General features: G+C 45.9%; 1 protein-coding gene across 8 annotated transcripts in view; it reads right to left on the bottom strand.

Annotated features, from left to right (window-relative positions):
• Positions 1 to 3,204: 3,204 nt before the first annotated feature.
• The window catches only part of LOC101168670 (C-myc promoter-binding protein), a 98,388-nt gene continuing 88,260 nt past the window's right edge, over positions 3,205 to 13,332 (bottom strand). For all 8 annotated transcript variants that reach the window (XM_078944115.1, XM_078944116.1, XM_020699693.3 and 5 more), the window contains 4 exons: positions 11,813 to 11,930; positions 8,859 to 9,021; positions 5,608 to 5,672; positions 3,205 to 5,435 (listed from right to left, as the gene is read on the bottom strand). In XM_078944115.1, coding sequence (XP_078800241.1) covers positions 5,613 to 5,672; positions 8,859 to 9,021; positions 11,813 to 11,930 — 341 coding nt within the window. In that variant the 3' untranslated portion in view covers positions 3,205 to 5,435; positions 5,608 to 5,612. The remainder of the gene's footprint in view (positions 5,436 to 5,607; positions 5,673 to 8,858; positions 9,022 to 11,812; positions 11,931 to 13,332) is intronic.

Raw genomic sequence — 13,332 nt, 5'->3', positions numbered from 1 at the left:
GTAATTAAGGCTAAACTTTATTCATCTTACTCATATCCACAACAGTCTTTGGTTGGACCGGACGGAAAAGAAAAGATGCCCGGGGGGGGGGGAATGTAGGAGGGTGATTAAAGAGGATTGGGGATAGAACCGTGAAGCAGCATAGGGCAACAAGTTGCTGGATGTTTACAATCATTAGTCAGTTTTATAAGTAATATAAATCCAAAAGTGGGCGGGGCCTGTCCACACACACCCAAATGCCACAAACATACCTGTTGGCTCCAAAAATGCCCACATACAAACATGTCAACATGTACACAACACAACTGATGTTCACACACGCACACTTATGCATTCAGACTGACACGTGAAATGTTTCATTTAATCACACAAAATATTTGTGCAAAGGAGAGATAGCACGTGTGCTGGACTGGGACTTTGTGTTCTTCTAAAGTGGATTATGGGATGTAGAAAGAAGGAGGGAGAGTACCCAGCCGTCCCCCCTCCCCCATAGATGGAATTTGGAGAAGGCCAGCGCTCGAGATGTCATGTGAACCCCGGCCCCCCGGTCTTCCCAGAGAGGACAGGGGTCCCCTCTGCCCGCGTGGAGAGAGGACCGCCGGGCCCAGGAAGCCAGCACCCCAAGAGACAGGGTCACCGTTGCAGAGGGCCTGGTACCCCCTACCAGGGATGGGGTAGGGGACAGATGGTCCGCGGTCCCACCTTGCTTGTAAAATGTATGTGTATTTAAGAACCGCTGATATCAAGTAATAAACATCAAATCCAGCCGAGCCGCCGTCCATTCCTACGTGAGATGGTGACCTTCCTCATCTACGTAATCTCCTTGGACCTTGGATGCCCTTCTATTGGCCTGCTCCTCGATGGCCTTCCTAAGGTGCGTCGCTCCGGAAATGACAAAAGGTTATGTTGGTGTTAAGATTACAGCAGGTTCCATATTTCACTGTTGGAATCTGTGCTTCTGATGGTTTTCTTTGGTGAATTCACAAATATAACCTTCTCTTTAAACTTTACTTTCTCAGATTTGTTCTTTAAAACCACTTTTATTCCCTTTATCTTAAGCATTCTAAACTGATCAGTTCTAAGTTATTTATGTATTCATTGCCAAGACTAATACTCTTTTGTCTCCATCTATGCATCACTTCCTGAGCCTGCGACCCCCTCCTCCCCGGTCAGAACTTCAGTTTCTGGTGGATGACATAAACCTTGACAAAGTTGTCTGGCTCCAAGTTCCACAGTCTCTGCTCGTCCTGCAGCTTCCCTGCAGATCGTTGCCCCTGCACTCCTTGATCTGGAGCTGCAACGACGACTGCATTCCACGTACCTACTCTGCACTGGAAGTGATGGGGCGGTGGACCTCCTCCAAAGAGACTTCAGACTGAAATCAACCAATATGTTAGCAGCAGAATGGAAAACAATTTCTTGAATTATGGATGTTTGAATACTTTATTACGCCAGGTGGAAGCCTCGAGATTACGATGTGTCAAGCTCCTATTATTAGTATGTAGATGGAAGCATCGAATTTATGGCCGTTAAGCTCGTTCGTAGTACTTCAGATGAAGCGTTGAATTTATGGATGTTCTTAAGCTCGTATCATGGTATGCTAGTGGAAGCGTTTGGATGTTAAGCTTCGTGTCGTCTTACAGGTTTGATTCAATTTATAGTTCCCTACAGCTTCTTTGCAGATATTGGCTCCACGTTCAATTTGCCTGGCTCTCTTTCTCTTCTATTTAGGAAGAAAGGAGGACGGCACAAGAAGGAAATGCTGCTACGGAGTCATGAGAAGCTGAGTACAATCATCAGAAGTTCACAACCATCACAAAGCCCTCTTCTCTGCCGCTAACACAAAGCTACAGTGCTGCTAGCATGTCTGTCTGTTAGCAGCCGGACACACGGAGAAAGCAGTGACGTCACCGCCCCGGCTCCAAATGCTGATCCAAATTGAATTACGCGACAATGTTCACAGGGTGGATGTGAAAAGGAAAATGCAATCCCCTCTTTGCATTTTCATTTTAATTACGACACAGAAAAAGCGATTTTAAGTAGAAAATGAAAAAGCATCTTGAAGTACTGATTTTTCATTTTAATTTTGAGTCATTTGATGCAGTTTCATTTTAAAAATGAAAAAGCATTTCTGGTTTTGACTTTTATTTTTAATTATGCTACTCAAATGCTTCCATAGAATCCAGCCTGTTCTAGTGACACTGTTACTGTTGTAGTCTTTATAATTATTTAATGTAAAATGTTTACATTTCCCTTAATGTTTTCTTGGTTCAGAACCAGAATCAAAAGACCACTGAGAAGGCTTAAAAAATAGATCAAAAGATGATCTGAGAGGGATTTTAACCCCTGCATCACCATGGAGCCCATCTTTTCTTATTTTGGTGTAATACTAAAGAAAAAAAAAAAGGTGGATTCTCAAATTTAAAGTCAAATAAATTTAAAAGCACATTTTGATTAGACTTGGCGGGTGTTTGGTTCTACTCCTGTGCTTCAGCCACATGGTCTGCTTTACCATGGGGGGGGGGGGGGGGGGTCTGGCTGCCTTTTTGCCTTCCAATGTGGGTGTGACTGGGGGCTCAGCCTAATTTTGCTTTATTCTCTTCATTCCACAGAGGATCCCAGACAGACGTGTATACGTGTTGATATGAACATGGGTGTGTGTCTGTAGACAGACCCCCCCTTGACTGCAATGATGAGAAATCTCCAGACCCTGTTGGTAATTCTGGCCTCTCCTGTTTCTTTCATCTTTTTCCAACTTCTTTACCCCCAGTTTCTTTTTCTTCTGCCCTTATCCCCCCCACTCTAATATCCCGCTCTCCCTCCGTCCTCCATCTGGACCAAAAAGAAATCTACACAAAGTTTAGCCTCAAATACGGAAGTTGTTTATTCAAAAATGCGCCTCCTGTGTCTGAGGCAACAACACCCCCCATAGTAACAGATCTGTTCACCCCAAAAGGCCTTCAGCTCCCACCTGCTGAACTGGATACAGTATTTCAAAAGTAATTTTCCACTTTGTTTTTATTTTCCTGCTCAGCCCCTCCCTGTTTTCTGTTCCTATGAATTTTATTTGCCAGAGTAACTCCAGACTTTTCAAAGCTGTCTGATCTCAGACTTTCATCGCTCTGCAGCACCAGACCTCTGTTCTCCATCTTCCAGCTTCGTGTCAGGAGGCTTTCCTCAGTGTCCCTACAAAACAAACAACTGTGAGAATTTGAAATAACTTTATTCACAGTCTTGGTTTAAAACAGGACAGGACTAGACGGGTCGTGTCTGAAACGGTTCCATCCTGTGAACCTTCCACAGAGTTCCTCATCCTCATCCTCATCCAGGTCCTGGACTCTTTTAGTGCAATCTGCTAACGTTTCCAGTTTTGGTGAAAGTCGCAGCCTTGGCTGAGACTCCTCGGACCTTCTAGGACTTCAGCCCAGGGTCTTCTTCCAAACAGGGCCGCCTTTTGGTTGGTGGAACACCTGCTGTCCTACGGGACTGAGACGGTGTGTCCAACACTTGACTGGTACTGAGTGTCAGCGTTTCTGAGCGGTCCAGTTCTGTCCCGTTTGAGGGATGCTCCAGAACTCATTCAGAGCCTGAACTAAAACGATCCAGGCTGAAGATGCAGAAAAGTACCTTCTACTGAGAAAAGGGAAGTGGTTCAGCCCCGCCTCAGCTCCACACAGGTCAGGTACCTGGTGACCCCCTCATCCACCGTTTGAAACATGGAAGGAACTCAAAGCTGGTTGTGATGACAAACACTGAATCTGAGAGGATTAAAGTCTGAATTTGACATAAAGTATGGAACTTCAGACAGAACACAAGAGACATAAAGCAGAATTAGTTTCAGGTCAATGTCCTAAAGGTCTAAAGCAGCACATTCCTAGATGAGATGTGGGACACGTTGCTGAGGCTCCTCGACGTTCTTGTTGAATTCCAGAGGTGGAGATGCTTTCAGCAGCTTCAGACAAACATCTACTGTCTACCAAACGGAGGCAGAAGGCCGGCTCCACTCTGGCTCCACTGTGCCGATGAGACGGTTGGGTTCTTCTCCTGTCCTCTAAAAGGACTAAAGGGCTGGGATTTGACATGAACTGAGTATCAGTGACATCACGCTGAGTCCTCAGCCGGACTGTTTCCAGCCGTTCAGGGCAAACCTGCCTCAGCGCGGCCCTCTGTGCTTCTTCTGTCTCTGTTGGTAGATCAGTGCAGTTTGCTGGTCTGCACCTCTGCTTCCATACATCCATCACAACCCCTGAACAGCAGAGCGGACGCCGTGCTGACTGTGAAACATCCTAGTCAAAGTGCTTCCACTGCCTGCTGAGCCCCACGGGTCCATTTCCACCCAGAACCGCTGCTGGCGTCACACAGGATCCAGCATGAATGCAGTCTGACTTTTGTCTGAATGACATCATCACTGACAGTTTTAGACTGTAGATTTTGTCCAAACTATTGCATAGACATTTCTGTTAACTTTAAATAAACCTTTCTTAAAAGATAAAATAATAATGTAAACAGTCTTCCCTTTTAAGGCCCGACAAATGGAAAAAAGCTGGAGCCGGATTGGTCCATCAGTTCACCACACGGGGGCTGGTTCTGTGAGGGGGGCAGTCCTCATCTACCCTCCTTCAGACTGGGTTGAGCAGCTGCCCCATGAGGATTAGATCAGGGGTTCAAATCCAGCTCCTACTCTGAGGTTTCATCTGAAGTGTTTGGTGGGAGGTATTGAAAGTGAAACAGTCGCCCGTGGTTCCCCTCTGTGGTTAGACTTAAGGTCAAAACGTCTCCAGAAGGTCCGTTTGTGCTACACTGGACTTCACAGGAGCTGTCGTGTTTTTCGGTTAGGGTCTGATGGTATCTAGACCGTAGCTGTGCTGCAGAGGACGTCCCTTCAGGAGAAGTTGTGGATCCATTCTGCTCCCACGTTGACCTTGGCTGAACAGACTAAAGGTCACTAAAGGTCATCTCCTGCTGGAGGCTGCATCTCCTGAAGCTCAGACGGCTTCGATTTGAAGCCATCCACTTTTTCACGTTATGCTGAGTCAGCAGACACAAACCAGAAAAGCACTGTGCAAATGAAATCAAGCTGGCAACAGAAATTCACATATTGCTGCTATGAGTTTTGATCCCAGAGGACTTCTTTCATGGTGTCTGCCATCACCACAGGATCCCCACAGAACCTGTGGAGGAAGAGGGTTCTTCATGTGTCTGCCATCAGGTTAGGAAAGGCTTGACCTTCATCCCTGAAGGTCACCCCAAACGTTCCCCCCTCCTGAGCTGCTGTTCTGGCGCCCGCTGCGTGACGCCTCACAGGTACGGCTCCCCGAACGTCCTCCGAACCTCCATGACGCCTGTGCTCGGGGGACGGTCACAGTTGTGTGTCAGCTTCACCAGGTTCGGCGCCAGACGATCAAACGCCAACTTGTACTCCCGATCGAAGGCGTCTGAGGAGGAAGAGGAAGGAGGCTCAGCGTCACAGTAAAGGAGTCCAGCCGGCTGGCCAGCAGGAACCTTCTGTGGAAAAATGTCTCCAAGAGAGTTTGGAATAGAAATGAAAGTGTTGAACGCCTTTACAGAAACATTTCAGCAAACATAATAAAACTGAATGGGTCTCACCAATATCAATGTTGTCTTTTCCCAGAGCCACCAGAGAGAGGAAGAGGATGTCTCTGTACAAACTCCTGTGGAGGAAGAGGAGGAGGAAGAGAGCCAGACATGAGCTTCAGTGACCTGCTCATCCTCAAGCTGCGCTCACACTGAACGTGATTCAATGCCAATGAGTTGTATTGCTAGAGACGCCACGATGGCCTGTAACCATCCAAGATACAGAAAAAGTATCGGTCTGTAAACATGAAGACGGACACAGTAACACGACCATAAAACACTTAACTTTGGTCCGATAATGAAAAGAAAAAAAACGGATCATCAGAAAAACTAGGACCAGGTCATAGTATTTATGTTCCAAATACCTCATTATTTAGGAAATGTTTGATAAATGGTGGGTTTTTATTCAGATCTACACACAGACAAAGATGAACACAATCTGTTAGCCTCCTTGTGTCCGTGTTTTAAAATGGTTTGGCGTGTAGCAGACATTGCTGCAGACCGCTTGCGCCCGTTGTACGTGGGCCACTCCACGCCCGGGGCAGCGGGGAACAGTCGGAGCGGACTGGGGGGGCACTTCATGGTGCTGCGAGGTCGGGGCGTCGTTCACTGTAAAGCTATGCATGTTTTAGTCTCAGCAGCAGCAGGTGGAGAACTGGACCGAGTGACCACGCCCACCTGGCGTTCCAAACAGGAAGTGGCTCCAAGAAGCCGGAATCCCATAGAATTCTACAGGAGCTTTTAAAAACAAGTTCCTGATAATCCTCATTTTTTTTCTATAATTCAAGTCATAAACTGACCAATCGGATACCTCAACAAAAGTAGGTGGAGACTGCTGGCCCCAGATCCAATGTTCAAACATTTGATTGACAGATTTTGTGCAGCCCGCTTTTAAGTGGTAGCCTTCCAACAAGCTCACTCTTGACTGGCGGGGGTGGTTGCTATAGAAACGTTGACTCAGACTGCTCACTGATGTTGTCTGGCTCCAACATGGCAGCATCCGTGTTGTGACAAAATGGCGACTGAATAGACTTCTTTGGTCAGAGCCAGAAGTAAAGCCATTTTAGGAGTGATGTCAGACACCAAGCAGACATCAGAACATCCGGAGTTCGTCATCATCTGCCCCGGCACTCACTTCTCTAGATGAACCCATGCAGGCGGTGCTAAGGAGTCACCACAGAGGAGTCTCGCCCCCCACCGCAAACAGCCGTCACGTTTTTGTGTCAGACAGAAGGCCAGCAGTAATTTATGTTCTCCAAAAAGAACAGACAGAAAAGATGTGGTTGATATTTTTCTATATCGTCAAACTGGTATTGAAGTTCTCATACATGTATGTTTATACCGTGTTGCAGGTGAATACTGGATTCTGATTGGCTGCGGGGTGTGGATTTAAAAAGTGATAATCCACAGAAAAAGCCAATTCTTTCAGGCTCTGGAGAGAAAACTAGTGAGAGATGTATGTGAAGACCCCAGAACAACCACGAGACTCCAGTGTGCGACTTGGACTAGTCAGGAATCGTAGTGTCAAAGAAGACGGACACTAGAGCGCTGGACAGGAACGGACTGTGAGGTTGCTGACCCAGAAAAACTGTCTGTTGGGACAACCTGGAGAAGGATGGTGCAGACTGGTCGCATGTCCTTTGGTCAGCTCTTTGGCCATTGAGATGTTGCTCGTGTTTGGAGAAAGAAGAGACAGAACGCCCTCCCCACAGTGAAATATGGTGGTGGAAGTATTATGCTGTGGGGTTGCCTCAGTGCGTCTGGAACTGGGTCTGGGTCGTCGCTTTGTCTTCCTGTACGATGTCCCAAAACGTTTGGCGCTTCTGGTGAAGACGTACCTCTAGAAGACCAAGGTGAGGGTCAGCCTACACCAGTGTTTTTCAACCTTTTCTGAGCCACGGCACACTTTAACCTTAAAAAAAATCCCGCGGCACACCAGCATCCAAAAATTAAAAAAAAAGGAGAAACTCTGTATTGATCTACAGCCCCTCCCTCCACAGTCTCACATGCATTTTTGAGATAATTGTTGCAGAAAAAGCTGGAAACTGCAGCTGTTTTTTTCTAAAAGATGCAATAAAAGTTAAGTTAGAAGATTTAAAAACAGTTTGAAGTGTGTTCGTTGGTTTCAAGACGTTTAAAGACAGATCTCCTTGTGCGCTGTCACTCTCACAACCCAATGCATCATGGGAGATGTAGTGCATAAAACGGCCGGAGATCGGTTTTCGGAGCTTCATTGTTTTGTTCACTTGTTCCACGGTTTGATACCGGATTCTGTGGAAAGCTACAGCGCTAAAGACGAGCTTTAGCTGGTATTTCTGTTAGAACTGAGCGACTTTACGAGCTAAATCGGGACAAGGAAGTGAAGACATTAACCACTTCTGATTGTTCAGACTGATGACATGTGATTAAGCCCCCCAAGAATGATTGGTGGAGATAGTTAAAGGGACAGGACTTTTCCCAAATACAGCCGGAGCTGCAGCTGAATCGTGGTAACGTCATTCTTATCAAAATGTCTTTAATAAAATTAAAAAAAACGCAAAGAAAAAGTATTTTACGATCTTTTATATTCCTAACTCCTCAGTGTTTTATCAGGGCCTGTTTGGATGAACAGAGAGCTGAAATCCTGGAGATGGGAAATGTTGTTAAATCAGTTAATGAGGGCAATCTCCCACGGCACACTGGTTGAAAAACACTGGCCTACACAAACCTGAATCCCATGAATAATGTGACCGAGGTCTCTGGCAGAGGAGAATCAAATTTGGAGGAGAGATTTGCCAAAGCAGAATGGACTAGGAGACGTGTCCTCAGGAGACGAGTCAGAGACTTGTTAATAACCCATTCATCTTCTGAACCCACTTTGTCCCGGAGCCTCGTGGCGAATGCATGGGACGTCCTGGACAGGTCGCCAGTCTGTCGCAGGGCTTGTTAAACCCTGCTGTGCGCCAGGTGGCCATCCCATAATTACTAACAAACAACTAGAACAAACAACGGCGGGCTGTTATCCAGAGAAAAGGAAACATGTTGATCCACCATTGACTCTGATGTTTGACCCTGGTGTTTTCTGTTTCTACATGCAAAGTACAAAAATGTAAGCTTCCACAATAAAACAGGACTTTAGAACTCTCTGCTCTGTTTAAAACACCTGGGAGATAGTTGTGAAACAAGGACATTCTGTATATGCTACAGTTTGAGGGAACAGCATGACTTTTCTTAACATTTAGAAATAAAAAGGCGTCCACCTTCCAGGTTGGACCTCTGCTGACCTTTGCCTTCTGACCCCGAGGGTCTGGCTGTGCAGCTGCAGCAGCTGAGCCATCGGCCGGCTGACGTCGTTCCTCTGGATGCTCCTCACCACGCTCTGCAGCACCTCCTCGCTGAAGGCCTTCTCCTCCTCTGGGACCGGCCGTGTCACCGAGTAGCCCACATCTGCCACACAGGAACACACAACAGCTGTGCAACAAGCACCGCGGCAGCAACGGTTCTAGTGCTCAGGATCTGCAGTGAAGCTCTCCGTCTGTAGGAGGTTCTACCACCAGCAGGAGATCCCGTCACAACCCAGCTCAGTAAAAACCCGTTCAGCAGAAATGCTCATTCATGGTTGCAGCCATCAGACAAATAATAACCCTAACCATAAAATGAATGAACCAAATGAATTACAAGCAGATAAACCAAAGTGTTCCTGATAGCAGAACCTACTGAGCCCTCCAGGGGTCAGTGGTTAAAAAAGCAAAAGGCGGATCAACCGTGCACGCGGATGGCTAAAACGTCATCATTAGCCGTCACGCCATAGAAGAAGAAGTTGCAGGACCCGTTGTAAACAAAGCCCCAACATAGAGAGATGATCTTCTAAACAGGCTTTTATTATTGTTATTTAGTGCATGTTCGCTTATAGTTTTTTAAATCCGTGCGGCCAGTGCTTCATTCTTGGCTGAACTGACCCGGAAGAAGGGTTAGGATTAGGTTAATACGTGCTAACAACATTTAGCCGTGAAAGAATTTACACTGGAATAACAGCAGCCTTTATTTTGTCTGGAGCCCACTGGAAACAAAAAATCTCATGATAGTTTGAACGGTTTCTCAGGACTGTTTCTTCAAAAGCCGCCTCCGCCCATCCCAAAGCTGCTCCTCTGCTTGGAAATCCAAATCTCCCGAAAGACCCGGTTCTCCTGAGAACAGCCGGACGGACTGCGGCCCGAAGCCTCCTCTGTAACACAGCACCCTCCCCGCAAACACGGAGCTACCAGTCCGGCTGCTCTGCTCAGAAACAGGCACATGCAATGTGCACAGTTATCAGACTTTGGATTTTTTTAACCAGTGGCCCCTGGAGGGCTCCATAAGAACCTACATTGTGAACCGTGACACTTTCATCCACTCCAGCAGCTCATTTCAGAGGTGAGGCTGTGGTCTCTGGAAGGTTGGCGTGGGAAAATAAGAATGGTTCTAAAGGCTTGACTTCTGTCAGATCTAACAGGTTAAACCATTTTCAGGTCTGTGACACGATCAGCTTTAAGAAACGTCTGGGTGGGAAAGTAGAGGCTGAGTAGAAAAACCACAAACATAAAACAATGTTTTCATCAGCAATAGTGTGCAGTGAGGTTGTGACTGCTGAGGCCCAGACGACTGGTAAATAAAGCCCATGTGGCTCTTCTGAACCAAAACATCTGTGGCTTTGGCTTCAAGTCCTTATCTTTACTTTTCAAAACGTCTTTTTAAACTTTGAAGTTTGAAGTCCTTAAACTTCAGCTTAGGTCTTAATGTTTTCATAGAAAAAACAACTTTGAGAAACTTTTGGAGTCAAGATAAAACATCTGCTATTTCTGCGTTTGCCGCGAGCAGCATTATGTGGCCCACAGGCGCTACCCATCGCCCTCACCGCGCCCCTCTGCCCGCCGCCCTCACCAAGCCCCTCCACCCACCCCCCTCACCGCGCCCCTCTGCCCGCCGCCCTCACCAAGCCCCTCTGCCGCCGCCCTCGCAGCTGCCCACATTTGACCCAGCCTAGTAAGAACTGCATGTGACAGATTTATGTAAAAAAACATTTTTTCTGAATGGCGGTTTTTCTGTTGGTTTCTGTCTCCATGGCAACTATTATATGTTTATGTTGCCTGAGGATAAAAAAAAAAAGATTTATGAAAGTTTCAGAAGAATCGGCTAAATCAGGGGTCGGCAACCTTTTTTACCCAAAGAGCCATTTGGGACCGCCCCTAATGAAAAGAAAGCACCTGGAGCCACAACCCGTTTTGACATCATTATATATATTATGCATGTATACATTATATCAAGGGTGCTCATTACGTCGATCTTCAAAGACATGAGTGTAGATCGCGGGCCAGAAAAGATAAAAAAAAAAAAAAAGTACTTCCTTAAAATCCACCATGTCTTCAGTGCATCTTAACCCTTGTTCTATCCTAGGCACTTTAACGTTGGGAGTTGGGTCATCTAGACCCACTAGACAGAGCTCTGAACCTTTTTTCTTCAATGATTTGTGATCTTCACTGGTGTCCATGGATTACATGAAATCTTTCCACCTTTATCCACCTTTGTCATGGTAGGAAGGACACCTCAATGGAAGGGGGGGGGTCATATGGACCCCATGGGATAGCACAAGGGTTAATATCAGATCTGAACACTAAATAAACAATAAACAAAAGCGAAATACATTACCTATTAAATGAAAAATCGACAACACATCTTAATAAAGCACGACGTTATTAGCATTCGCTGAGTAAGGTAATGGTGCGCTCAACCCAGTTTGAATGACATGAATGACATCTGCTGTGGGGTGGAGTTCGGTGCTGCTTCACCCCACAGCCTACGCTGTAATTAGGAAATTAATGTAGGAAATTTGCAAAATACTGAGATTTTGATATGAGAAATGATTAAATTCTATATAGAAATTCTATTTATAGTCCATATTTACTTTATCACTAGTATATGTCTCATGATGGCAGGTGAGGATGATTACAGGTGATGCAGTGCCTAACCTGCCACTCCCGATCGCAAATCGCCAGGTTAAAGAACCTACAAATCTACAGAGCAGAACCTTCTGAAATAGTTCACAGAAACTGCATAAACAGTTTAAGACTTACGTTAACTCAAGAACGTTAAGCTCCAGAGTTAACAGGCTTATGGTTTCCATGAAATGTTATCTGTTGACTCCCTTAGTTTGACTGAAGTTGGACCAACCCAGTTGGTCAGGATTGTGTTTGGGACTCACTGTAGGTGTTCCAGAGGATGTAGAGAGGCCGGACAGGGTCCTGATGCAGCTTCAGGTTGTCCCACAGTATCTGGATCAACACATGTTTGCTGTCCTCTGACATCCAGTGATGAGGAATCTGACAAAAAGAAAACACTCAAACATTAAGGAGCCAACAACTTCAGATGTACCAACAGTGCCTTCCACTGTGACCTGTGTGTGCTCATACATTTACAGCAGTTATGCTTCAGAACACTGGTGGTGTTTCTGTGGCTCCTAAGGGCGCACACTGCACAGCTCTGCTTATTCAACTGCCGGCCTTTGGAGACTTTGGGGGCGGAGACTGTGACAGATACTCCGATTGGTTCTTATAACTGTTGCAACAGGCGGCGCTACCGTTGGTAGCCGTTGGTATGACCGGTTGGTCATTTACCCTTCAGGCAAGTATGTGGCAGCGAACCACAAAAAGGAAAAAACTACAGAGGACTACGAATTTCTCAACAGCAGAACCACCAATTTAGTCATGGCGAGTATTTGAGTGGAGGCATCAATACCATCAACACCATCATCTGTGGAAATAAGAGGCTTTTTACTGCTAAAGTACAAACACCCAGAGCCCCTCGACCACTTCCTGCTAGAACTAGCTGGGAGGCCGTATGTAGACTCAGACTACAGGCTGGAAACAAACAGATCTGCTGTCTCCGCCCCCAAAATCTTCCAAATGTCGGGCAGCTGGGGGTCATCCGAGCCGGCGACGTTCAGGCGTGTGAGTGCCGGGATGACTGGATCTGATCACAGGAACGGAAATCGGGCTTGATCACGTAGTTTCAGACTCGCTCTGAATCGATTATTTCTGTTAACATTATGATCAGCACTGTATATTTCAAGCATATAATTAAACATAAATACTCTAATAGAAGGCTGGTTATTATCCCAACATTTTATTGGTTTCAACTGCAGCAGTTCTGTGACGTCAGCAGGATCATCACAGATATGATAAATGTTTAAAACTGACGGCAAGCGGCACTATTGGTTTGTCTTAAAGCAAACAATGACCTACAAAGGCACTTCAGAAGAAAATATATCTGGTTTTTAATTATTTTTAAAGAGAACGTCTGTCTGTGCTGCCGACAGAGAGGAGGAAGTGAGACGGCTCCGAAGAAAGAGGGTTAAAAAATAATTCACCAGTGTCTCGAAACAACCAAAACAAAGGAGTGTTTACATGGATATGACCCAATCATCATCATATTCACAGACCAGTTTAGGAAGAAAGTCATTGTTTTTCTTTTTTGGGAATATTAATGGAGTTATGAATCCCATTTGATCATCCCCGTTCTCAGTTTCGGGGGATTTTTCCGTCTTTGACACATACAAAATGTGCACCGGGTGTGAAGGCGCGGGTACGTTAACACCCCGTTCAGACCCTCAGAGCCTCCAGAGTGGGGTAATAAAAGAACCAGTCACTGTTATTTTAGAGGAAACCTTTTTTGTTTACTGTTATCCCTAACTGGCTAACACAAACTGAATGCGATCACAGACTC

This window comes from Oryzias latipes, chromosome 3 (genome assembly GCF_053564925.1).
Source record: "Oryzias latipes strain Hd-rR chromosome 3, Olatipes_Hd-rR_3.1".
Classification (NCBI taxonomy): Eukaryota; Metazoa; Chordata; class Actinopteri; order Beloniformes; family Adrianichthyidae; genus Oryzias; species Oryzias latipes.
Note: the sequence above shows the minus strand (reverse complement) of the source record. Positions and strands in the feature narration are given on the sequence as shown.